Source organism: Leucopleurus acutus, assembly GCF_964270905.1.
Source record: "Leucopleurus acutus genome assembly, chromosome: 2".
In the NCBI taxonomy this organism is placed as follows: domain Eukaryota; kingdom Metazoa; phylum Chordata; class Mammalia; order Artiodactyla; family Delphinidae; genus Leucopleurus; species Leucopleurus acutus.
In genome coordinates this window covers 10102354-10129618 of record NC_139143.1, presented here as the reverse complement: position 1 = coordinate 10129618, position 27265 = coordinate 10102354, and the positions used below count along the sequence as shown (strand labels likewise).

The 27265-nt window shown below is 36.2% G+C and overlaps 1 protein-coding gene across 1 annotated transcript; it reads left to right on the top strand.

The window, feature by feature from the left end:
- The first annotated feature begins 141 nt into the window (after window positions 1-141).
- RGS18 (regulator of G protein signaling 18) lies at window positions 142-27265 on the top strand. The gene is made up of 5 exons (XM_082833190.1): window positions 142-342; window positions 833-934; window positions 1974-2035; window positions 23733-23899; window positions 25874-27265. The coding sequence occupies exons 1-5, from the start codon at window positions 224-226 to the stop codon at window positions 26129-26131; spliced, it is 708 nt and encodes a 235-aa protein (XP_082689316.1). The 5' UTR covers window positions 142-223; the 3' UTR covers window positions 26132-27265.

Sequence of the window (27265 nt, the reverse complement as noted above, 5' to 3'; positions counted from 1 at the left end):
AAAATTGTAGTCTCATTTCCCTAAACAACTCCAGACTGAATTGTACTTTAGTTCCTCAGTTCTATATTTTTGCAGAGGCAGAAACCCAAGCTCTTGATTTTTTTTTTTAAAGTGTTGCTGACGGGTTGAGATAACTTTTTACTCCATTATGTATAACCATGGAATAGCATTAACAAGTGAAAGATGTAATAAATTAGACATCTCTACATTTTAGAGAGAGAAGATGGAAACATCATTGTTTTTCTTTTCTCAATTAAATATGTGTGAACCAAAAGAAAAAACTTTTTTCAAGTTAATATATGGTTCAGGAAAAGAAGAAACAAGCAAAGAAGCCAAAATCAGGTAAAAATCATAATTTTTTAAGTTAGCCTTATACTTTTAAAAACATGATTGACATTGAATATTTGTTAGCACTTGTTTTTAAAATATCTGGTTGAAAATATATTGATTGTAATATTACAACTGAAAAAAATCTATTTATTAGGAGTAAATAACTGTTAAATCTAAAAGTATTTTTATTTTATTTTTTAAAGTGCAACAATTTTAACCACACAGGAGAACTTGTAATAATATTTATTGAAATATAATCTCAAATACTTTAAAGTCACTGAGGGGAAAAAAAACAAGTATATTTCACATATGCTATCCTAATTCCTCCATAAACAGTATTTAAATGAAATTCTTAAGAAAACCACTGAGCGTGTCCAGAGTGAGGGAGGTGGGTGAGAAGGGGTGTCCAGGTGATTACCAATCCCAAATCTGTTTGTCAGTCAGAAGGAGAGATTTCAATTGTCATCCAAGTTGTCCTGAAGCTAATGCCTTTTCATTACAGAGCTAAGGAAAAAAGAAATAGGCTAAGTCTTCTTGTGCAGAAACCTGAGTTTCACGAAGATACTCTTTCCAGCAGATCTGGGCAATTGGCCAAAGAAACAAGGTGAATAACTTGTAATTATCTGGGGGGGACATTTTGCTGATTCTATCATTAAAGATTTAAGAAAGAGGAAATTAGGGATTACCATTTTATTGGATATTACACTGTAATATAAGGAAGGGTTAGCGATCTCATGTCAAAAAAACTAGATATATTCCATAAAATTAAACCATTTTAATAGCTTGAATTAAGTAATCTCATAAAAATTTAAAGATGCTCTTTTAAAATTATATGCCTGCCAATTTTAAATGATATATTTTACTCCTTCATCACTTTGTATTTTAAACTGATGAAATACTCATTAATTTAAGAGTTTGCACAATGTCATTGAGAAGTGCTATTCATCTCTTTCTTCAGCAGTTTGGAAAAAATGCCCTAGGTACAGTATCAAGTAAAGCACAAAAAGGGATGTTTTGTAACTTTTAGCCATTTCTTTAGTTCAAACAGAAAATGGAATAACCTTATACACTAGGATAATGTAAATTTTTCCAAATATGAAATATGACCAATAAAAGATCCAAGACAAATATATTCAATTCTCAATTATCAACATTTCTAAAATATTTGTTGTATTAAGAATGTTTCCTATTTCTTACCCTTTTAAAACTTCATTAGTCAAACTTCCTGTATCTGTTAAAAAAATTGTTGCATATTTTGGTAAGAGTTTCAAGGAAATTGCAGTTTTAAAAAAGTTTGACTGAAAGACACTGTTAGATTAGGTTCTCCTATTTGCCAAATTAAGAAAGATAATTGACCTGATTTCTTTGTTTTTAACCTAACACGTGATTATTTTTCCCTAGAAAATAAAATAATTCATGAGAAAATAACGTTATTTTAACACATTGTTTTATAGGCAAAACCCAAAAGAAAGTTGACCAATGTTTTTGAACTTTCCAATACAAATACAATTTCCATTGTATAATAATCAAAGGAGAAATCCTGTGAAATATGACTGAAAAGAGCAGTATGATAGCACATGTTAGAGCAGATTCATAAGTAGAGTTTCTGCACACTCCATTATAAAACATTGTTTCTTGAACAGAATCTCTCCTGAAGAAGCAGTGATATGGGGTGAATCATTTGACAAACTGCTTTCCCATAAAGGTTAGTGCTACCTTTCCCAAATACTTTATTCTTTAATGGAAAAGTATACAAAATATGTATGTAACTATACAAAGCAGGCTGTCATAAAAATTTAGTCTGATTGATAATTTACAGCAATATGAGTTTTTGATATATATTGAGTTTTGATATATTTTGAAATAACTAAATAATAGAACAGTCAACTAATAAGAGTATTTTAAAAATACTCTTATTTTATTAAGAATTACTTATGGTGGATGAAATATTTCTTGGTGCTGGATGAATAGTTTCATATTTTCAGTGTTTTTAGTTTGTGAATGAGATCCTTGGTTGTATTAAATCCCAGATTATCTGTGTTATTTTTACTGTTAAGTGATCAAAAATCTAAAGTAGCTCTTTTCATGGATATTTAGGAAACCTTCGTGAAAATATATATTGTTTTAATTTTATAAATGCTTCACTCTTCACATCAGTCATCAGAATTTTGCAGAGTAGTTGAGAATCACGTGGGCATTTAAGGTGGAGCTTTGTAGATGAGATGGAAAGTGAGGACAAATACTGAGTTTGTCCAAGCACAGGTCAGAGGACAAGCTGCCTGGATTGCTAATCCTTAGAGTCAGCTGCATAAGGAAACAGCTGAGTAAGCGTTTTTTCCTGGCCTTTATTCAATCCACAGTTTCTTTCAGGGAGCAAAACTGACAGACTGAACTGAGTAGGCAATGAGGCTAAGCAACCACAGGGTTCATTGCTTTCCACGTTAAACCAGGCAGAGTCTGCTTAAGAAGCAACACTTTATCACTACCAAATAGCCACACACTTCCTCTAGCCCACAGCTTTTATTTGTATCTCCAAGTTCTTCTATTCCTTACCGCATTTCTTTGGGTTAGCCTGAGGCTAACTACTGTTTACAGCATTGCCAGTGGTTTTCTCACCCTAAGGTGTCTACTGGAAGCAGGAGCTCCTGTTGCTGGGAGTGCAGTACTTGCAATTCAGCCTCAAGTACTGTGCACTCTTTGATGAAACCAACTTTTCTAATCTGTCTTCATGTCCTGTAATTTTCTCCTAATTGTCCATCCACCTATAAGGTTTTGGTGACCAGTTCATGTTCCCCTAGATTTACTGACAGAGAATCCTATTTCTGCAGACTCTCCCTGAAGACCTTCCCTCTTCCAATGAAAACAGATTCTGCCTCTGAATTGTAATATTGACTCAGAGAAAGAAAAGTATAGGTAGAGAAATCAAGGCTTAAATTTAGGCAAGGATGTAGTGAAAATGGAGGGTAGTGGTAAGAAAGGAAGTTCATGCTGAAAAAAATTTAATGTGTTACTCCATCCTCATTTCACCTTAATGCTCTATAACTCCCTATTTTGGAGAAAAATAATGTGAACAGCTTTCTTCAACTTTTCTTCATTCCCAGTATCCACCCATTTCTTGACTTTTGTTAAAATTCTTGCCAAATATATGTAAAACCTATCTCCCATTCTCATTATCTCCTCTGTCACTGTCTTGGTTCAGGTATTTATCTAATTACAACCTGTGTAAAACTTTCCTCCCTAATTCATGCCCCCCAAACTTATTTCTTCTTTTAATCTCCTATTATTTCCACCATTTGGGCACAACTCAGCCCTTGAGCCTCTTCACTAGTCAGAGCAAGGAAAAAAGAAGTGGAATTCATTTTTTTTTCCAGTTTGAATGTTTATTATAAGGAAACATGTCTTTTCATCTGTGGATCTCCAAACCCAGCACATCACCTGGTAAATATTAAGTGTTCGAATAATATAACCAATTTTGTTGCTAGGAAAAACTTAGTCCTGGGTCCCTTTCGAGATTTGAGCTCTGGTTCTCTTCTGCCTCACAATCACTTTCCTAATCACTTTCATATTCAGCTTCCTCAACTGTAAATGGAGATCACAATGTCTTTAGCTCCAATAGAAATAAATTTCTGTCAGGATTAAATGAGATGAATAAGAAGCCAATAACTGTTTTCTGTTTCTTTTTTTTTTTTTTTTAACATCTTTACTGGAGTATAACTGCTTTACAATGGTGTGTTAGTTTCTGCTCTGTAACAAAGTGAATCAGCTATACATATACATATATCCTCATATCCCCTTCCTCTTGCATCTCCCTCCCACCCTCCCTCTCCCACCCCTCTAGGTGTTCACAAAGCACCGAGTTGATCTCCTGTGCTATGTGGCTGCTTCCCACTAGCTATCTATTTTACATTTGGTAGTGTATATGTGTCCATGCCACTCTCTCATTTCATCTCAGCTTACCCTTCCCCCTCCCCATGTCCTCAAGTTCATGCTCTACATCTGAGTCTTTATTCCTGTCCTGCCCCTAGGTTCTTTAGAACCATTATTATTATTACTTTTAGATTCCATACATATGTGTTAGCATACGGTACTTATTTTTCTCTTCCTGACTTACTTCACTCTGTATGGCAGTCTCTAGGTCCATCCACCTCACTACAAATAACTCAATTTCGTTTCCTTTTATGGCTGAGTAATATTCCATTGTATATATGTGCCACATCTTCTTTATCCATTCATCTGTCGATGGACACTTAGGTTGCAACAAGCCAATAACTGTTTGACACTACACAAATGTAAATGGCTTCTACTATCATGAAAAATAATTATCAACAATAAATTTAATAATCTTTTTCTGTTTTGCAACCTGCTCCCAGCTGTATAAACATCACTTACAGGGTTAAATTTCAATGGAAAGAAATATATAAGCTGGACTTTTCTTTAACTTAATACATTGGTATATAATAATTTCATCATACTCTCACGACCCATTAGAGAGAATAAAGGTTCTCTCTAGGAAATTAGTCCTACAGAAAATCCTCCCCTGGCATTCTCTAATCATGTTGCTTTACAAGTAGTCAAAACCAAATGGAAAAAAATCTGCTCCTCTCTGTTCTCTACTGGTGGAAATATTAAAGTTCTGTAAAACAGCAGCAGTTGGAACCTAGAGGGGGTAGCATGAATAACAAAAATCAGCACTGACCCACTTAGACATTATTATCATTGCTCATGATCAAAGTGCTAATTAAATTATACTGGATTCAGAAAAGATTATGTTAATGGTATTCTTTTAATCAATCCCCAAAATTCAGTTATTCTAAATTGCAAATCTTATTGTACTATTAAATTATAAAGCTTAAAATAATCACCTAAGAAAGTCTCATGGTTGCAATGGTTAAATTCAGCTCATTTCTATTGACTTGACTGTAGGCCAAAAAGAAAAAAAAAAAGGAAAGTTCCTATACTCATGCACACACGAACACACACACACTTCAAGACCTTGCTCTATCAGATTTTATAGAATTTCCGTTTCGTTAAATGTGTAAGTTTCTCAAATTCTGTATGCCATATCTATATAAAAGAAATGGAAAATGTATTAAATTTATTGAAATGGGAAGTGAAGTGATAAGTCAAACAAAATACATCAGAAAATTTGAGTATTTATTTGACAAAAAAATGCCTGATACTAAAACCACTGCAGAATAATTATTAGCATCTTTAGGAAAGGAGCAGGGTAGATGGTTCTTATGCTAGATTTTAGGGGATTAATAAAAAATTCACTAGCTGGACAAAGAGAAAGAGATCATCCAAGCAGAAAGCCAACATAGGCATGGGGCATTAAACAGTGCAATTTATTTAGCGAACTAGAGAGAAAGTAATTCTTTATTGAGAAACATAATTTGAAAAAGCGTGGCTTAGGGTAACAGGTAATAGATGAAACTCAAGCAGAAAGAACAGTGTTTTTGCTGTGTTCCACAGAAACCAAGGAATCCATGGAGTGTTTTGATAATTCCACTATTGTATTCAAATTTCGTTCCTAAAATGTAGTTTAACTCTTTTAAAATTAAAAAAAGCACAGAAGGTAAAATCCAAGGAAATATAACCAAAGTAGGGACTTTAGTTAATAATAATGTATTAGTATTTGTTTATTAATTATAACATATGTAGAGGCTTCCCTGGTGGCGCAGTGGTTAAGAATCTGCCTACCAATGCAGGGGACACGGGTTTGAGCCCTGGCCCGGAAAGATCCCACATGCCGCGGAGCAACTAAGCCCGTGCGCCACAGCTACCGAGCCTGCGCTCTAGAGTCCGCGAGCCACAACTACTGAGCCCACATGCCACAACTACTGAAGCCCACACTCCTAGAGCCTGTGCTCCGCAACAAGAGAAGCCACTGCAATGAGAAGCCCACGCACCACAACGAAGAGTAGCCCCTGCTCGCTGCAAGAAAGCCCGTGTGAAGAAACGAAGACTCAATGCAGCCAAAAACAAATAAATAAATAAATTTATATATAAAAAAAATTATAACATATGTACCTTACCAATGTAAGATGTTAATAATAGCAGGGATCTGGAGGTGTGGGGTGTGTGGAAGCTCTGTCCTATCTTCATAACTCTTCTGTAAATCTAATCTATTCTAAAAGTAAATGTTATTTTAAAAAATGAACTCAAATATGTTATACAGTAAATTTAATACACTGCAGTCCATCAATAATTTAACTTCCATTCCTCATTTGTTTCTCTGCAGATATTAGGGTAATTTTTTTCCTGCCTTCCCTGTTTATTGACAAATTTGCCTGAAACTGAAAAATGAATCATAAAAATCTATGATTTAAAACCATATATAACAATAATTTCTAAATGTTGTTTAAGAAAAACAAAAGGAATAAACCAAAAACCAGTATCAGACTGTCATTCATAATCATCAATTTCAAATTTAGTTATCAGTCTTCTTACCAATTGACTTTATGAAAATAAATGTTACCAATATGAACTTAGCAAATCAATTAATTCCAATAAAATTACATATATATGTATATTACACTCACATATTCGTGAGTGTTTGTATGCATATATTTACATGGTTCTGTGTAAGACAGCTTTGAAAGTAAAACAATGCTGCTGATAATACATAATTTTGAAAACAATTGGATAAATAGTTTAAAATATGCCTGTAGAACTTGCAATGTTTCATGTAGGCTTTAGAAAATCATTACATGAAATTATGTCGATGCGTGCAAGATTTCAACAGGCAGAGGAAAAGGTTATTCCTGAGTAGAGAAAAAGGCAGGAAAAGGGCTAGAGAAATAAGCGATTTGCGCTTACTGGGCTTATAACCTAGGAAAGCAAGCAGGTCGCATTCACTGAGGTAAAGAGTAGTGAAAAATCACATTGGAAAATCAAGTTGGGGACAAACTCAAGAAGAGTTTGTTTGTTAGAAAGCTAACTCTGATGGATAGAAAGGTAGAATTCTATGCATATAATAGGACTGCCTACAAGGTTGTTACAAATATCAAAGTTAACCTCAACGTAAGGGCTATTTTGGAAAGAAAATGGAAGAACTTGGTGACTGAATGAATGTGTACTTATGTTGTAAAGTGAGGTGGTGAAGAAATAGGAGATGAAGAAAAAGGAGCCAAAGATCTCTAGATTTTGTTCCATATTAATAGGAAGGTAAGAGTGCCTTTTATAGATCAGAAATAGAGGTGGAAAAAATAGATTTGGAGAAGATAACAGGTGAGACTTTGAACTTTTTTAGTTGCTGGTAAACTTTATCAGCAGTTTTGAAGGGTTTTATAGGCACACACTTAGAATATAGAAGCATGATTGATTATAGAAACATTTTCTAACCATCTCACATACTTGATAAGTAAAGATTTGAAAGAGAAGGTTATTTCCTATGAAGGGAGTCTGTCAATAAAAAAAAAACTTCCACCTACTACCTGTTTATTTTCCTGTACATCCTTTTTTCCAGTCACTGCAAATAATTCCAGTATTTTTAGTCTTTTTATTAACAACTATTTGCTTGGACTTTTTGCACTTTAAATCGTGATTATATATACTAAGCTTAATTTTGAGATTAATTCATGATAAGGTAGGATAAAAGGAATATGTGAGTCATTTCACCCCCTTGATTTAAAAACATGAACTGATGATACTGTGGGAAGTACATATTACTGACTTTGAGGAAAGGCTGCAAGGAAGTGCATACTTCTCTTTTGGGGAAGGAAATTAGCACTTCTCCTTACACTTTTCACCTTGTGGCTTTTTAAGTTGCCCTTTGCAATTTTCAGTTACCAGTTTTCTGCAAGATAAGGGATTCCAGGGTTCTGCAAATTTAACTTTCTGAATCAAGCTGACCCGTAACAAACATGCAATTACTTTATCTATCTAAAAAATAAAAGTAAGTAAAATCCAGTCTAGATTATAAATGGGCCACACAAACAAATCATTACTGCACAAGTAACCACCACATTCTGTGGCAGGTCCAAAGTCAAATATCAAAGGAGAAGCAAGGCAACCTAGTACTTAAGATACCACACTGTATTTGGGTTTCCAACTTCTGAGTTCCTTGACTTTTTGTTTCATTTGGTTTCTTGGCATCAGAAAAATACTCCAACAGATGTCAGAGTTTCAATTTAGAAACATGCAATTACAAGCATTTCATATTTGTGTGACACATTGAGCCAGCTTCTTCCAGTGTGAATTCTAATCCCGGGTTCTATCAAGCGCTTTTGGCAGATGTCTTCACCACTGCTTTCTTCTAAAGGACTGTTTAGTAAGTTACTGCCTCTGTGTGAGAAACGGTTCCATTGTGACCTGACTTCATGCAGCTGCCCCAAGTGAGTAAGAGAAACAGGAAGTAACTAGTGTGCTGGGATAATCCTGCACGATATTACGTATTATTTGTTTTAAAAGTCATTTACTTAAACTTTTAAATAGATGAACTACCTTCTCATTCATCATTAATTTGTTTCTTGAATCAGTATTTATTCTCCCCTATTATATTCATATTATGGCAACAAGATTCATTCACTTTAACTCACCATGAGCACTTTTAACACACAGCGCTTTTCCTTACGTTAATGCTGTGACTTCATTTTGAATGTCTGTATCAAACTCAAGACTAAGCACGGTGGTACTCCAAAGCCCAACGGCTGGTACAGAGCTGACACTCACTCATGCTTTGTGAATTAGTGAAGGACTATTTAAGTAGCATTCATGTTATTTTCTGGAAGGCTTCTATAGTCATCTTAAGTAAGCTGATTTTTCTCTGCTGCTCCAAACAGAATTAGTCACCCCTGCAATTCTCATTTCTTAGTCCTTGGTCTATACATGCCTGTCTTGCCTATTAATCTCCATGTTCCTCAACAGTAAAGACTTTGTTGTTTCATGGCAGTTGAAAGACAAACGTTCTATAATTATAAACAAAATAAACCTGGATTCAAACCCTTGTGCTGTCTTTTCCCAGCGGTAAGATTCAGGGGCAACTCAACACTCTGAACCTCAGCTTCTTCATCTGTATAAATGGGTAGAACAGGACTTAACTCCTTAGGGCTGGTGTGAAAATTAAATGGAACTGCCCCAATAAAAGGCATATAGCAGTGTGCCAAGGCCTTAGCAAAGACTCAAAACTTCAACTATTGTAATTAATATCATTGCATTTTCACTTTATAATACAGTCCTCAGGTTCATACTAAGTGTTTCACAAATAATTAAAAGATAGACAAAGGAAGTTATTTTTAATAAGTAACAATTTCAGTTGTCTGGCATATGGATGATCCCTTCTAGGTGTCAATACAAAAAGTTTCTTATAATTGAGATTTATTAATAGGAAAAGTGATGACCATATCCTCCTAAAATTGTCACAGCAATTTATCAACTTGCTTTAGGAACAATTTGGTATTTAAAAACTGATCAATCATGCTTATATATGACATATAGGTAGAATAAAATGAAATCCAAAAAGCATTTCCCTTCACTGGGGTCAAAGTAACTTTATTCATAAGCCCACTAAAGCATATTCTTAATTTCCTCTTTCCCGTCTAGGTCTGACCTGGAACAGACTGTTCTGTTGTAAGATAGCAGGCACTTTATTTGCTAACTTTGCTTTAATTTCCATTTAAATAGTAACAGAGGAGCAAGTTAGAACAAGACAGATGTCTCTCATCGTGGGAGAGGAAGAGGCAGGACCCACATCATGAACACACAGGGCAATACCACCCAATGACAGGCTTTTCAATATCAAAGTGCACATTTCCATACGACCACTTTTGCTTTTTTTAATTAGGATTACCTGAAGCTGTTCTCACCATCATTTTGCTGTCTTGCTTCCAATTGTTTCCTAATATCTAGTCAAGGAATCCTCCTCAGACTACTTTATAGCAGCTACCGAGCAAATAAGAAATTTCAGAATTCTATTAAAAAATACAAAGAATCTATCAGTTGTGAAGATAATTATGAGAGATAAATTAAGAGAATATACATATAGTTAGGATTCAATCCAGCAAAAAGTGGATGTTAATTGGAGGAAAAAAGGGCAAACATTTTAGAAATTTTAAAGAGTAAGGAAGTATGGGTGCTAAGCAGCGGTTTTTGATTACACTAAAAATTCATCAAGGGGGAATTCTCAATATATTTTTTTTAAAGTTCTGGCCAGAGGCTGGGGCATGACTACGTAACTACCTAAAGTTTGGTTTAAGCCAATGGGTCTACAGATGGTTGTTTTTGTTGTGGCTTTTCTTTCACACACCTAAACATTGCCCACATTTCAAATTCTACTCCAATTTTGATTGAGGGGTTGAAAGGCATGTTTTGCCTTAGTCTCCTTGTTTCCTTCTGGGATCATTACACAAGAAGAAGAAGGAAAAAAAAAGACAAAAAGTAAAAGCAGAGATTAGGCAACAAAACGATCTTTCTAGTCGCGTAAATGGAAAAGGAAGAAGTTTTCAAGCTGTTGCCAATCAATAGCCAAATGATGCTTATTCAGCCTATTTTCTAAAGTCATCAGCCTGGGGCTCCAGCTTTACCTGAAGTCTGAAAGGTTGCTGCTGCGATGTAGTTTTCCAAAATTAGAGGAATGTAACCTTCGACAATAGTAATGACTCAAACTGCTTTTTTACAAGTTCAGGTACTGAGCTACAGAGGGTAAAAGAGTTGTGGAAAGGAAAGTCAAACAGACCGTACTGAGGAACAGTAATCCCTAAGAGTGCTGGTGGGTTAACAAGTCAGGGTAAAACCCACTTGTCTGACTCCCTGGTTTTCACTTTGATAGCTATTTTGGCTTAAAAATAATAAAAACAGAGATAGATCATTAACTTTACTCTGAGAATATATACATTTGTAGGTATTTGGGGAAAATCTTCTATCTATCAAAAAGCTTCAAGGAATCATTATCCATTTATATTTTTCTGCTACATTCTGAGCAAAGCACACTACACAGCATGAGAAATAAATCTTGAAAATCAAACACTAACTGTGCTAGAGAAATAAGAACAAGAGTGGTTCAATATCACTCACATTGATCATTCTTCCTTCTCCTCAGAGACTAGAATTTGTTGACTTAAGCAGGAAGCGCTTAGAACTAAGGCCTCCTTAAGACAGCTGTGTTTGACTAGGAATTATCTTACCAGCATCTAATCACTGTGGACAATTTCTGGGTGGCATGTCAGTCCTATGATGCCTTCTCAGATTCTTGCTGAGACTGACCTTTGCTTATCTTCCTAGTTTCTTCACTAAGGTTTAACCACTAACACCTGGTGCTCAGGATCAATTTACCAAGGAAAAGAAATGGCAGACTCTTCCCTCACCCCAAGGAAAACACCAATGGAAGGAGCAGTGGAGTAGAAGATGCCCACAGGGCTCCTCTATCATGGTAGTGTTTGGAGAGATCCCATACCTACCACTTAGGGAATGTCTGTAGGTTATGCCATTTCTGGCTGTTGTTCTCTTACATTAAGTTCCTGGATCTCTAATATAATCAAACAGTTGCTTTCAGCATTAAAAACAAAAATGAAAACACAATGCTTCATGACAAACAGGACAAGTTCTAGATACAGGAGAAGTAAATGGTGACATGTAACACATGATTTGAGGACTATAGTAGTTTCCTGTGGCTGTGTAACAAGCTATGATAACTTTAGGGACTTACAACACAAATATATTATCTTACAGTTCTGTAGGTCAGAGGTGTAGCACGGATCTCAATGGAAAAAAATCAAGGTGTCAGCAGGCTGTTGTCCTCTGTGGAAGGTCTTGGGGAGAATCCCTTTCCTATCCATTTGGGTTCTTGGCAGAAGTCAGCTCTTTGCACTTTTGGACCAAGGTCTCCATTCTCTTGCTGGCTCTAAACTAAGGCCACTCTCACCCTCTGGAAGCCACCACACTCTGACTCTTGACCATCTTCTGTCATCTTGAAGGGCAGCAAGAGTGCTTCTCACATCGCATTCCCCTGACCCACTTCTCTGCTTTCCTCCTTCACTTTTAAGCACTCATGTGATGAGATTGGATCCACCTGGATAATCCAGGATAATTTGCCCCTCTCAAGGTTCTTAACCTTAATCACATCAGCAAAGCTTTTGCTCCATGTCAGGTAATGTAGTCACAGGTTCTGAGGGTTAGGGCATGGACATCTTTGAAGGACTGTTACTCTACCTATGACAGAACGTGCTGCCTTCTTGAAAAAGATATACTTCTACAACTTGTTTGTTTGAAAACTGAGATCTGGGACAATTGAATTTATATGAATCTCAGTTTTCTCAGCTACGAAAATTAATATAGGACATATTCCAGACATATGTTGTAGTATTAAATGTAGTAATGTGTATGAACAGCACTTAGCCCTCAAAACCTTTAAACATGTTAAAAATGCAAACCCTCTTAGTTATCACCATAGTTCTACCATATTCATGCTTCTTGCTTCATTCTATATGGAACTTATTATATTACAAATAATCATGGACCATGAGGAATAGTTGTAGAGAACAGTGAATAGAAGAAATGAATATAAGTGAAAATAAGTTGAGTAGACAAAGAAAGCTATCATTTACTTCACAATTTTTTTGCCTTAATGCTAGAATGTATGCTTCTCCCTCTTTAAATTCCTGAATTTAAGTCTCTAATATTTTGTTCAGAATCTTTACATCTGTGATCATTGGTCTATAATTTTCTTTTCCTTTCTTAATCGTTATTTCTGGGGGTGCTGTTGGTGTTACATTTGTCAGGTTTTGGTATTAGAGTTATCCTAGCCTCTTAAAATGAGAAGGAAATTATTCATCCCTCCACTGTTTTCTGTAAGTTGTATAAGATTAGAATACTTTTTTCTTAAATGTTTGATGAAATTCACCAAATCTGGGCCCAAGATTTTATTTTGGGAGGGTGGTATTTTTATTATAAAAATCTATTAATTTAATAGTTTCAGATTTTTCACTTCAGTGTCAGTTTGGGTAGGCTTTCTTTACACAATTTTCCCATTTTATTTAAATTATATTTATTGGCATAAAATCATTCATAATATTTACTATCTTTGTAATATGCCTAAGATCTGTGGAAATATCACTGATTTGCTTCCTACTACTATGAAACAGCCTCACTAGGAGTTCTACTTTATTAATTTTTTTGAAGAACCAACTTTTGGCTTTGTAAATTCTCTCTATGGTTTGTTTTCTTTTACATAGACTTCTTTTATAATTTTTTTTTTCCTTCAACTTACTGTGGCTTTAATTTTCTCTTGTTTTTAAAGCTTCTTAAAGTAGAAACTCAGATTTTATTTTTTACTAGTATAGCAATTCATGTGGTAAATTTCCCTCTAAATGCGGTTTAAACTGCATCCTACAAAATTTGATGCGCTGTATTTTTATTATAATTCAATTGTAAATACTTTCTAATTTCTCTTTTGATTCCTTCTTTGATCAATAAATTATTTATATGTGTTGTTTTATTTCCAAATATTTGGGGGCTTTTAAAGCTATGTTACTAGTTGATTTTTTTAACACCTTTATTGGAGTATAATTGCTTTACAATGGTGTGTTAGTTTCTGCTTTATAACAAAGTGAATCAGCTATGCATATACATATATCCCCATATCTCCTCCCTCTTGCATCTCCCTCCCACCCACCCTATCCCACAACTCTAGATGGTCACAAAGCACGGAACTGATCTCCCTGTGCTATGCTGCTGCTTCCGACTAGCTATTTTACATTTGGTAGTATATATAAGTCCATGCCATTCTCTCACTTTGTCCCGGCTTACCCTTTCCCCTCTCCATGTCCTCAAGTCCATTCCCTACGTCTCTATCTTTATTCATGTCCTTCCCCTAGGTTCTTCCATATATATGTGTTAGCATACGGTATTTGTTTTTCTGACTTACTTCACTCTGTAAGACAGACTCTATGTCCATCCACCTCACTACAAATAACTCCATTTCGTTTCCTTATATGGCTGAGTAATATTCCATTGTATATATGTGCCACATCTCCTTTATTTATTCATCTGTCAAGGGACTCAGGTTACTTCCATATCCTGGCTCTTGTAAATAGAGCTACAATGAACATTCTGGTACATGTCTGTTTTTGAATTATGTTTTTCTCAGGGTATATCCCCAGTAGTAGGATTGCTGGGTCATATGTTAGCTCTAGTTTTAGTTTTGTAAGGAACCTCCATACTGTTCTCCATAGTGGCTGTATCAATTTACATTCCCACCAACAATGCAAGAGGGTTCCCTTTTCTCCACACCCTCTCCAGCATTTATTGTTTCTAGATTTTTTGATGATGGCCATTCTGACTGGTTTGAGGTGATACCTCATTGTAGTTTTGATTTGCATTACTCTAATGATTAGTGATGTTGAGCATTCTTCCATGTGTTTGTTAGCTACCTGTATATCTTCTTCGGAGAAATGTCTATTTAGGTCTTCTGTCCATTATTGGATTGGGTTGTTTGTTTTTTTGATATTCAGCTGCATTAGCTGCTTGTATATTTTGGAGATTAATCCTTTGTCAGTTGCTTCGTTTGTGAATATTTTCTCCCATTCTGAGGGTTGTCTTTTCATCTTGTTTATGGCTTCCTTTGCTGTGAAAAGCTTTTAAGTTTCATTAGGTCCCATTTGTTTATTTTTGTTTTTATTTCCATTGGGCAAAAAGGATCTTGCTGTGGTTTATGTCACAGAGTGTTCTGTCTATGTTTTCCGCTAAGAATTTTATAGTGTCTGATCTTACATGTAGGTCTTTAATCCATTTTGAGCTTATTTTTGTGTATGGTGTTAGGAAGTGTTCTAATTTCATTCTTTTATGTGTACGTGTCCAGTTTTCCCAGCACCACTTATTGAAGAGGCTGTCTTTTCTCCATTGTATACTCTTGCCTCCTTTATCAAAGATAAGGTGACCATATGTGTGTGGGTTTGTCTCTGGGCTTTCTATCCTGTTACATTGATCTATATTCCTATTTTTGTGCCAGTACCATACTGTCTTGATGACTGTAGCTTTGTAGTATTGTCTGAAGTCCGGGAGCCTGATTTCTCCAGCTCCATTTTTCTTTCTCAAGATTACTTTGGTTATTCAGGGTCTTTTTTGTTCTAGTTCTGTGAAAAATGCCATTGGTAGTTTGATAGGGATTGCATTGAATCTGTAGATTGCTTTGGGTAGTATAGTTCATATCTTGGGGCACAAATCAAGCCTTGGTAAATTTTTTAAAAATGTAATCATATCAAGTATCTTTTCTGACCACAATGCTATGAGACTAGATATAAATTACAGGAAAAAATCTGTAAAATATACAAATACATGGAGGCTAAACAATACACTACTTAATAACCAAGAGATCACTGAAGAAATCAAAGAGGAAATCAAAAAATACCTAGAACCAAATGACAATGAAAACACAATGACCCAAAACCTGTGGGATGCAGCAAAAGCAGTTCTAAGAGGGAAGTTTATATCAATACAATCCTACCTCAAGAAACAAGAAACATCTCAAATAACCAATCTAACCTTACACCTAAAGCAATTAGACAAAGAAGAACAAAAAACCCCAATGTTAGCAGAAGGAAAGAAATCATAAAGATCAGACCAGAAATACATGAAAAAGAAATAAAGGAAACAATAGCAAAGATCAATAAAAGTAAAAGCTTGTTCTTTGAGAAGATAAACAAAATTGATAAACCATTAGCCAGACACATCAAGAAAAAAAGGGAGAAGACTCAAATTAATAGAATTGGAAATGAAAAAGGAGAAGTAACAACTGACAGTGCAGAAATACAAAGGATCATGAGAGATTACTACAAGCAACTATATGATAATAAAATGGACAACCTGGAAAACATGGACAAATTCTTAGAAAAGCACAACCTTCCAAGACTAACCAGGAAGAAATAGAAAATATAAACTGGCCAATCACAAACACTGAAACTGAGACTGTGATTAAAAATCTTCCAACAAACAAAAGCCCAGGACCAGATGGCTTCACAGGCAAATTGTATCAAACACTTAGAGAAGAGCTAACACCTATCCTTCTCAAACTCTTCCAAAATATAGCAGAGGGAGGAACACTCCCAAAATCATTCTATGAGGCCACCATCACCCTGATACCAAAACCAGACATATATGTCACAAAGAAAGAAAACTACAGGCCAATATCACCGATGGACACAGATGTAAAAATCCTCAACAAAATACTAGCAAACAGAATCCAACAGCACATTAAAAGGATCATACACCATGATCAAGTGGGGTTTATACCAGGAATGCAAGGATTCTTCAATATATGCAAATCAATCAGTGTGATGCACCATATTAACAAATTAAAGGATAAAAACCATATGATCAGCTCAATAGATGCAGAGAAAGCTTTTGACAAAATTCAACACCAATTTATGATAAAAACCCTCCAGAAAATAGGCATAGAGGGAATTTACCTCAACATAATAAAGGCCATATATGACAAACCCACAGCCAACATCGTTCTCAATGGTGAAAAACTGAAACCACTTCCTCTAAGATCAGGAACAAGACAAGGTTGTCCAATCTCACCACTCTTATTCAACATAGTTTTGGAAGTTTTAGCCACAGCAGTCAGAGAAGAAAAAGAAATAAAAGGAATCCAAATTGTAAAAGAAGAAGTAAAGCTGTCCCTGTTTGCAGATGACATGATACTATACACAGAGAATCCTAAAGACACTACCAGAAAACTAGTAGAGCTAATCAATGAATTTGGTAAAGTAGCAGGATACAAAATTAATGCACAGAAATCTCTTGCATTCCTATACACTAATGACAAAAAATCTGAAAGAGAAATTAAGGAAACACTCCCATTTACCATTGCAACAAAAAGAAAAAATACCTAGGAATAAACCTACCTAAGGAGACAAAAGACCTGTATGCAGAAAACTGTAAGATACTGATGAAAGAAATTAAAGATCATACAAACAGATGGAGAGATATACCATGTTGTTGGATTGGAAGAATCAACACTGTGAAAATGACTAGTTGATTTTTGATTAAAACCCTTATGGGCAAAGGACATACTGTGTAAGACTTCAATCTTTTGACATTTATTTATATTCATTTTACATCCTAGCATGTGATCCATCTTAGATAATCTTGCTTGTGCACTTGAAAATATGTATTTGGTAGAATGTCATATAATTGTCAATTAGGTCAATTTAGTTGATAATGTTCAAGTTTTACATATTCTGATTGACATTCTATTTGTTCTATAAATGTATGAATGAACAGAATTAAAATCTGGAAGTATAATTGTGAAATTTTCCCCCTTGTTTCGTGCTATCTTTTTTTTAAAAATTTTTGGCTGTGTTATGTCTTCATTGCTGTGTGCGGGATTTCTCTAGTTGTGGTGAGTGGGGGCTACTCTTTGTTGCAGTGTGTGGGCTTCTCATTGTGGTGGCTTCTCCTGTTGCCAAGCATAGGCTCTAGGCACACGGGCTTCAGTAGTTGTGGCACACGGTGGGCTTAGTATTTGTGGCTTGTGGGCTCTAGAGCTCAGGTTCAGTAGTTGTGGCACATGGGTTTAGTTGCTCTGCGGCATTTGGGATCTTCCCAGACCAGGGCTCAAACCCATGTCCCCTGCACTGGCAGGCAGATTCTTAACTACTGTGCCACCAGGGAAGTCCTCTACTATCCTAAATTAAATAATTTCTATTTTCCCGTCTTCTAGTCTACTCATCTTTTCTTAGGCAGTTGTTAATCTGCTGTCATGATGATCCAATGAATTTTTTTTTGCTTCAGGTATTTTCCATTTTAGTTCTAGAAGTTCCATTTGATTGTTTGCTATAGTTTCAATTTCTTTTCTGAGTTTTTGCATCTATTCACTCCTTATGTCTTTTTTAACCTTTTCATTCTTCAACATTGTGCTATTTCCAATATTTCAGGTATCTTGTGTTTCAGGTTTCTGTTTCTATTGACCACTTTTGTTATTGATAATGGGTCACATTAGACATTTCTTGCATGCCTAATAAATTTTTATTGTATGTGTGCAAGGAGGAAGATATAGGAGTCTAGATTATGCTGCCTTCCTTTAAACAGCATTAGATTATTTTTCTGGCAGTCAGTTAAATCACGGGTGGATCCTCTTGATTCTTTCTGATCAGTTTGATATTTAAAACCAATCTCTTTCCAATTTATCTTAGTTTGAGGACAAAGACCTTGCCTGTAGTATTTATACCAAAAATATAGCCTTTCTTGGGTATCTCCACTATAGCTGGGCCAGAAATCCAAAGTCTCCCAGACCCATGCAAACTCCCTGATCTCCATTTACCTCTCAGCACCACTGTAGCTATACTCTTCTGGTCTTCACAGAGTTTGCCCTGCCCGTGTACAGCCTGACCCTCAGCCAAGGATCTACAGGTAACCTGCATGTAGACTTCCAGGCACCCTCTGCATGTTTCTTTCTTCTCTTTTTTCCTCTGTACACTGACCCACAAATCCCAAACATATCATGATCCCCAGACTCATCTCTGCCTCCTCAACAAGATTTTTTTGCTAGAACTTTTGTATTTTTAATGAAAATTTGTACTTTTTCTCATGTGTTCAATTATTACTTATTTCTTTCAGTAAGTAAATATTGAGTGATTTCTTCATGCTGGGGATTTTTGTGGCAAATTAGACAAGGGCCTTCATCTCATGAATCTCACAATACAGCATGAGAAACAAAAATAAGGAAGCAACTGCAGCACAATAGTTTAAATGTTACCCAGTGTAGGAAGTCATATATGAAGGACACCCAACTTATTCTTGAGAGATCAGTGAAATCTTTCCAGATAAAGTGATCTCTAATTTAAACTTCAATGGGTGATACAGATTAGCCTGATGAAATTAGACTGATAAAATTGGAGTAGGAAGAGAAAATCTTTCCAATAGAAGCTAAAGAGATGTGGGAGCATGGCACATGAATGGAACTCTAAATTATTTCACTGTGCTTGGAGCTTAGAGTGTGAGAAAGAGAGTGGAAAGAGATTAAGGGCATTGTTGGAAAATTTTCAACAGTGAAGAAACATAATTAAGTTTGTACTCTAGAAAGATATTACTGACTAGAATGTGAATAATAACTTGGAAAGTGTTGGGGGGGGGGGTTAGCAGGGGAGGGAAGCAAGTGAAGCCTGGAGTCAGAGTCACCATTTAGAAGGTTTTTATAATAATCTATGTAAAATATGATCCTGGTCTGAATAAGGGTAATTCCAGATTGAATAAAAATAAAAAGACAGATGCATGATACATAAAGAAGATAAAGTTGAGAAGATTTGATTATCAATTGAGTTCAGAAGAAAATTGGGGATCCCTAAGGATGCCAGGGTTGTGGGTTAAGTTGTTGAGTGGATGGTGTCATTGCATGGGAAACATTCTGGGAAGCTTTTGGGTGAAGATATTGAATTCAGCTGTGATGTGATTATTTTGGTGGGAAATTCAGTGGAGATGTTTACCAAATGTTGGGTGATATGAGCTTGGAGCTCAGGAAAGAGATCTGAGCCGGAGATCATTTCTGAAAATCATCAGCATATTCATTGTGTTAAAGTGTTGAAGTGATTGCCCTTGAATTGTAATTAAAGGGAAGAAGGAAGAAGGATAAACTGAGAAGTATTTAGAAAAGCAGTAGTCAGAGATATAAGAAGAAACTCAAGAGTGTATGTGCCACAGAAAAGAATTACAGACATATTTCATCTTTGCCTGCTGTCATAGAGAGATGAAGTAATATATGGATTGGAAAAAAATTTTTTCCATGGAATATTACAGTAAGTCATTTTGGTAAAAATTATTTAAGTCAAGCGTTGAGTAGAAACCACATTTTAGTGTATGGGGAGGTAAATGAGTGAAGGGGATTAAGAGACCAACTGCAGAAAGCTTACTCAAAAGACTTTGTAAGGAGAAAGATATAGATCAGTAGCTGGAGGAATATCTCAGGTGAAGAGAAAAATTTTCTTCTAATGATTTCTTGCAATGAGATTAAAATCTTTTAATTAGATCAAAATTTAACTCAGAGAAACTTTACTGGTTTGCAAGATTGTTTGTAATGCCTTATTTTGCCTGTAGGTGCCAGCAGTATGCATAAAGTACAGAGGGAAATAAGGGGGAAAGGAGTTTCAGGAAAAATGTTAGAAGACGAGGATACAGGAGGATAGAGAAAGAAAAGGGAGGTAGAAGAGGCAAGAAAAGGAGAAGAATGTAAAGAACAGAATCCCAACGAACATCACATTTAACCAGGGAACAGCCAGGCTTAAAGTAATCGGATGGTATAAATTAGGAGGTATGGTGTCCTAGAATCCTAGGAAGAAGAATATTTCAAATGCTGCTAGGTGAGAAATCTAGACAGCACTCATGAAATTTCCTTGTGTAATAACTCACCTGTGATAGCAGAAAGAGAAATAGGTCATAACTATGAGTAGAGAACAAATCTAAAGAAAGATTGCTAAAAATCGTTTGTATCCAACTCAAATGTGAATTTCTCTGAGAATATTTATTTATTTATTTATTTATTTATTTATTTACTTACTTACTTATTTATTTATTTATTTATTTATTTATTGGCTGTGCTGTGCAGCATGTGAGATCTTAGTTCCCCAATCAGGGGTCAAACATGTGCTCCCCGCGTTAGGAGCACAGAGTCTTAACCACTGGACTGCCAGGGAAGTCCCTGAAAAAATTTATCTGAAAAATCTAGAAGGAACATTTTTACCTTTTCTCAATGCTTCTATAATGCTCTCTTCTCTATTTCAAATACCATATAACTGAACAGCTTCACTTCTCTTATCCCACAGAAATGAAAACTTACGTCTACACACACACACACAAAATCTATACATAAATGTTTATAGCATCCTTATTGATAACTGCTCCCCAAAACCTTCAACAGGAATGGTTAAACAAATCCATACCATGGAATACAACACAGCAATGAAAAGGCACAAATTACTGCTATACTGATGAATCTCCAGCAGATCATGGTAGATTAAAAAAGCCACCCCAAACAATATATACTACATGATTCCACTTATACCATATTCTTGAGTTGACCAAATTACAGCAATGGAGAACAGACTATTGGTTCCTAACATTTAAGGAGGGGTTGGGTGTGGGAAAAATGTGAGTATAACAGTAAAAAGGCAACATGAGATAACCTTGTAATCATGGAAATATTCTGTATCTTAACTATATCAATATCATTATCCTATTTGTGATATTTTTACTACAGTTTTACAAGATGTTGTATTGGTGGAAACTGGATAAAGGGTACATGGGCTCTGTCTCTGTTATTTCCTACAACTACACGTGAATCTATAATTTTCTCAAAGAAGTTTAATTTTATAAAAAAATACCGGGGCTTCCCTGGTGGCACAGTGGTTAAGAAGCTGCCTGCCAATGCAGAGGACACGGGTTCGAGCCCTGGTCTGGGAAGATCCCGCATGCCGCGGAGCAACTAAGCCCACGTGCTACAACTACTGAGCCTGCGCTCTAGAGCCCTCGAGCCACAACTACTGAAGCCCGCGTGCCTAGAGCCGGTGCTGCACAACAATAGAAGCCACCACAATGAGAAGCCTGCGCACCGCAACAAACAGTAGACCCCGCTCGCGCAACTAGAGAAAACCCAAGCGCGTCAACAAAGACGCAACACGACCAAAAATAAATGAAAAAAAAACAAAAACCTATTAGCCCAAAAAAGTAGAATATCATAAATAGTTGAAAGAACCCTAGTATTAAAGTCAGATTGTCTTAGTGTTGAATCCTGAGTCTGCCACAGTTTTAGCTATGAAACTTTACCTAACTGAGCCTAAAAAAAACGATAGTCATCAAAATCATCAACATCATCATAACCATCACACCCTCCATCAAAACCCAGATACAGTACTTGCTATACGCCAGTTTCTGTTTTAAGCGTCCTGCACATTTTGGCACATTTAATTCTCTAAACAGCTCTATCAGATCGGTTTTATCATTAATTTTAAATATTGAGAAACTGAGACACAGAAAGGAAAAGTAACTCACTCAGGACCACATAGTAACTAGCTGAACAAGAACTTGAACCCTGGCAGTCTTCCATAAGACTTGATACCTGCCCCTAACATTCATGGGCCTCAGGAAAAAAGTAAAAATGGAGGCCCCATACTATATTTCTAAATGCTTAAGAGTTACAGATCAGGCTAATAAACTGTTAAAAATAGACATTTTGGGCTTCCCTGGTGGCGCAGTGGTTGAGAGTCCGCCTGCCAATGCAGGGGACACGGGTTCGTGCCCCGGTCCGGGAAGATCCCACATGCCGCGGAGCGGCTGGGCCCGTGAGCCATGGCCGCTGAGCCTGCGCGTCCGGAGCCTGTGCTCCGCAATGGGAGAGGCCACAACAGTGAGAGGCCCGCATACCGCAAAAAAGAACCAAAATACAAAACAAAAAAAACCATTTTATCCTTCTATTGTGACACGTGGTAGATTACGTTTGAATATAAAATTCTCAGACTCTTCCCAGTTCTACCCTATATGCATAGCCCACCTCCCTTCACTTTCCACCCATGGTTTGGTTCCACACTGTGAGAGGCCACTTTGCACATTTCGGTGGACACTCCAGCATGCAAATTCAAGTCCTGTCCACACTCAAGCCTTGGGGTGTGCATTCCACTGAGACAGGTGCCTTTGGTGGATGTATCTGGGGAAGAGGACTGTGCCAATCCTGGAAACACAAAGCCTTTTTTTTTTTCTTTGAAGATGTTGGGGGTAGGAGTTTATTAATTAATTTATTTATTTTTGCTGTGTTGGGTCTTTGTTTCTGTGCGAGGGCTTTCTCTAGTTGTGGCAAGCAGGGGCCACTCTTCATCGCGGTGCGCAGGCCTCTCACTATCGCGGCCTCTCTTGTTGCGGAGCACAGGTTCCAGACGCGCAGGCTCAGTAATTGTGGTTCACAGGCCTAGTTGCTCCATGGCATGTGGGATCCTCCCAGACCAGGGCTCGAACCCGTGTCCCCTGAATTAGCAGGCAGATTCTCAACCACTGTGCCACCAGGGAAGCCCCACAAAGCCTTTTAAAGGGAATTTCAGGGTTCTGAGTCCAAGAAGCATGGTCTAGAAGTTGAGAGATGATCTCCAGCTGGAATGGCTCTTTGGCTCTGTAGAATAACCCTACGACACTCACCCCAAGGAAAGGCACAGCTGAGAGAGACCCAAAGTGAGGTCCAGATTTAAGGTCCCTGTTACTCAGGTCTAAGTATGATACCAGCCTCATTGGTACTTACCTTTCATAGTTGTGAAGATTTCAGCTAATTGTTAACATGGTTCCTCATGAGCAAGAAGTGTGCTACTGCCCTGAATTAGAGGGAAGACGCTTCTTCTGTTAACACTCACAGTTGTACTTCAATATCAAGTAGCATATATTCTCAGTATCAATATTTTTTAGTTAAAATATATCATTTCTTTCCTTGGTAGATGGACTGGAGACTTTTACCAGATTTCTTAAAACTGAATTCAGTGAGGAAAACATTGAATTTTGGATAGCCTGTGAAGATTTCAAGAAAAGCAAAGACCCTCAACAAATAATTCATAAAGCAAAAGCAATATATGAGAAATTTATACAGAATGATGCTCCACAAGAGGTAAAGATGATTGTAAAAATTTACATCTGTTTGAAAATTTTTTGAGAGAATATGTCTTCATCAAATCGGTACTGCCATACATTCTAACAGAAAGGTCAGAATTTTGTTGAAACAAAAATGGTGGTTATTTACAAGCATGCCTCATGTTATTCCCTTCACTTTATTGCACTTCACATATATTTTGTTTTTTACAAATTGAAGGTTTGTGACAGCCCTGCCTTGAACAAGTCTATCGGTGCCATTTTTCCAACAGCATTGGTTCACTTCATATCTCTATGTAACATTTAGGTAGTTCTCACAATAATTCTTACTTTTTCCATTATTATTATACTTGCTATGGTGATCTGTGATCAGTGATCTTTGATGTTTCTACTGTGACTCATTGAAGGCTCAGATGATGGTTAGCCTTTTTTCGCAATGAAGTATTTTTTAATTAAGGGATGTATGTTGTTTTTTTAGTCATAATGCTATCACACACTTAATGGGTTATCATGTAAACATAACATTTTTATGCACCGGGAAACCAAAAAATTTGTGTGACGCACTTTATTGCGATATCCCCTTTACTGAGGTGGTCTGGAAGGGAACCCGCAATATCTCCAAGGTCTGCCTGTATACAGATTTCTATTTACAAACAGAATGCATTATAAGATATTGCTACGGAAGGAAAGGTATAACTGAAGTTACTCCTCAGGGTATTTTATTCTAGACTAAGAGTGAACACAATTAATTGCAACATTTAGATTCATTCATTTATCATGTGAATCACCTTAGCACAAGTAACTGCTTGTAGAAACTAAAGATTTTTGTACGTGATGAAGGTAAGAGAAATCAAGAAATTTGTATTATGTACTATTTTAATGTTAGCTCATCTACCTGTACAAAGTTTCATTTGCCCTGTAATTATTATCCCTACACATTAAGATGGACTAAAAGAAAATTTCATAATAGAAAGATGAGGAAAACCTAATTTGGCAACGGTTCAAGTGAAAAAACAATTGTGATTTTTTTTTTTTACTGCAAGCTCAGTATGAGGTAACTGTATGAAACAACTGCTAAAATGGCTATTAAACCAGCAAATATTACTTCACTATCCTTGAATATGAATTACAGTTTCTGTATTTTTAGTACGTGCTCAATAAATAGTGTCTTTTCACTGAAGTGTAGAACTGATAATCTGTCACTGTTAAGAGTTCTGTTTGACTATAAATTGTTGCTGTCCACGAGGCAGCACTGCTTATGTAGATACTGTCGCACATGAAATGAATGACAGTTATTTTCCTTGTTTCAGTATGTCTCAATCTGTTTTGTGTTTCAACGTATTATCCTGTCTTCCCCTTACACACAAGTAAACAAAGGCAGCTGGTTATGTGGTGTTACCCACGAAGGAAAAGAAACCTACGTGAAAACTGAAAACTGAGCACCATCAAAGCCGAATATATCATCAATGTTTTGATAAAAAGCGTTAAAGGATTTTATATCTTTATATATATATACACACACACGTATATATGCATATAGGCATTTTCAGCACACATTTGCTTGCAGGAAAACATCATAATATAATGAAAAGAACACTGGGATATAGCAAAAGCCTCACATTGAAATCCAAAATATGCCCCAAACACACTGCTTGCCCTCACTCAAAATAATTGAATTTCTACAAAGTTTAGTTTTCACTTTGAAAATGAGTTGAATCTAATGATCTCTAGGACACCTAACATTACATTGTTCCATGATCCTACACTGGCAGAGACTGATAAGGACCGGGTGCAAAGGGAGAGAAGAGCCAGGTAACATGCCAGCCCAGAGTGAATCACTGGATCCCTGGACCCACAACAGGAAAAGCACCAAGCATCCAAGTGCCGTATGCCCCCTCCAACGTGGAGTCAGTCCTTTACTTCTGTTTCTCAAAGGTGTTTACTTAAGTAGATTGACGATAATTACACTTCTTTTATTGTTTTTATTATCCAGGTTAACCTTGATTTTCACACCAAAGAAATCATCACCAGGAGCATCACCCAACCCACCCTCCACAGTTTTGATGCTGCACAAAGCAGAGTGTATCAGCTCATGGAGCAAGACAGTTACACACGTTTTCTGAAATCCGACATCTATTTAGACTTGATAGAAGGAAGACCTCAGAGACCAACAAATCTTAGAAGACGATCACGTTCATTTACCTACAATGAATTCCAGGATGTAAAGTCAGATGTTGCCATTTGGTTATAAAGAAAATTAATTTTGCTCATTTTGCTGGCAAGCTTGTATATCTGCTTCTAAGATATAGCGTGTTTATGTTAACAAATTGGTAAGACTTTTAAAATAAAGGGCATCATTCGAAATGATTTAAAAAATGCAAACCAAAATTTTTATTCTGACAATATATACTCTATCTGCCAAGATATTCTGTAAGAGCTTCCATCTGACTTCATTTCATTCATAGTCAGAAAAACTTATTGCTTAATTAAAGGCAGAAAAGAAGTAATAATTATGTTGTATAAGATTGTAAAGGTTAAACTTTTGCAAAATTTCAACAGTTTGGCCAAATATCCAGTTTGGACTTTTTTTTCTAGATGTAAACTATATGATGCTCAGATAGCCATGTATTTGGACAACATTTTCTATAATGATGAAGCTTTTCTCTGGTTCAGTTATAGAGAGTATAGAACCCTGGCTCAAGAATAGCAATATATCACTTCTAGTTATAAGCCAGCAACAGGACATTTTGGGAGGACACATTCATCTCTACAGAACTTCCAGGTCATACAGAACTTAGGTTGATAACCAAGAATGGGATCCACATTTGTGCTCATTCCTAAGTGAGCATGGACTTACTCAGTTATACGGAACCACTTCTGCTGGTCAAAGAAACATGACCAGATGCTGCAATAGCTCCAGGTTGGGACTGAGTGGAGCATCTTCTCATCTGTGAGAAAAACTTTCCGCTAAAAGAGTGGGCAGTCAGTCATCTGAATGATGACCAGAGGAGGTTTATCCCCAGAGTCATGAACCTTTATTTTTGGAATGAGAGGAAATAAAGAGGCAAGGAGTCCAAGGCCCTGGAAACTCAGGCACATGCCACACTGGCTCATATTCAGATAGTGTTCCTCCATGGATCATGTTCTTATTCCAAATCTCACTGAATCATTTAATACTATATTATTCAAATATGATGATGCTAATAAGTATGTATGTCTCTAACTATAGGGAAATATTTACTTTTAGATGTGTGTTGCATTATATGTAAATGTCTGTATTTAAAATGTCATACGTTTGGCTTTGGCAAATGTTATTTTAGTTGAACTGTAAAGTATAAAACTGTAGATCACCTATAGTAATAAACATTTTTAATTTCTTCATTCA

What these genes read in the sequence shown, in the direction of transcription:
- RGS18 (XM_082833190.1), top strand. Translation starts at nt 224, where the DNA reads ATGGAAACATCATTGTTTTTCTTTTCTCAATTAAATATGTGTGAACCA. An exon ending in CAATTGGCCAAAGAAACAAG is followed by an intron (nt 935 to 1,973) that starts GTGAATAACTTG and finishes TTTCTTGAACAG; the next exon opens with AATCTCTCCTGAAGAAGCAG. An exon ending in AGAATGATGCTCCACAAGAG is followed by an intron (nt 23,900 to 25,873) that starts GTAAAGATGATT and finishes TTTATTATCCAG; the next exon opens with GTTAACCTTGATTTTCACAC.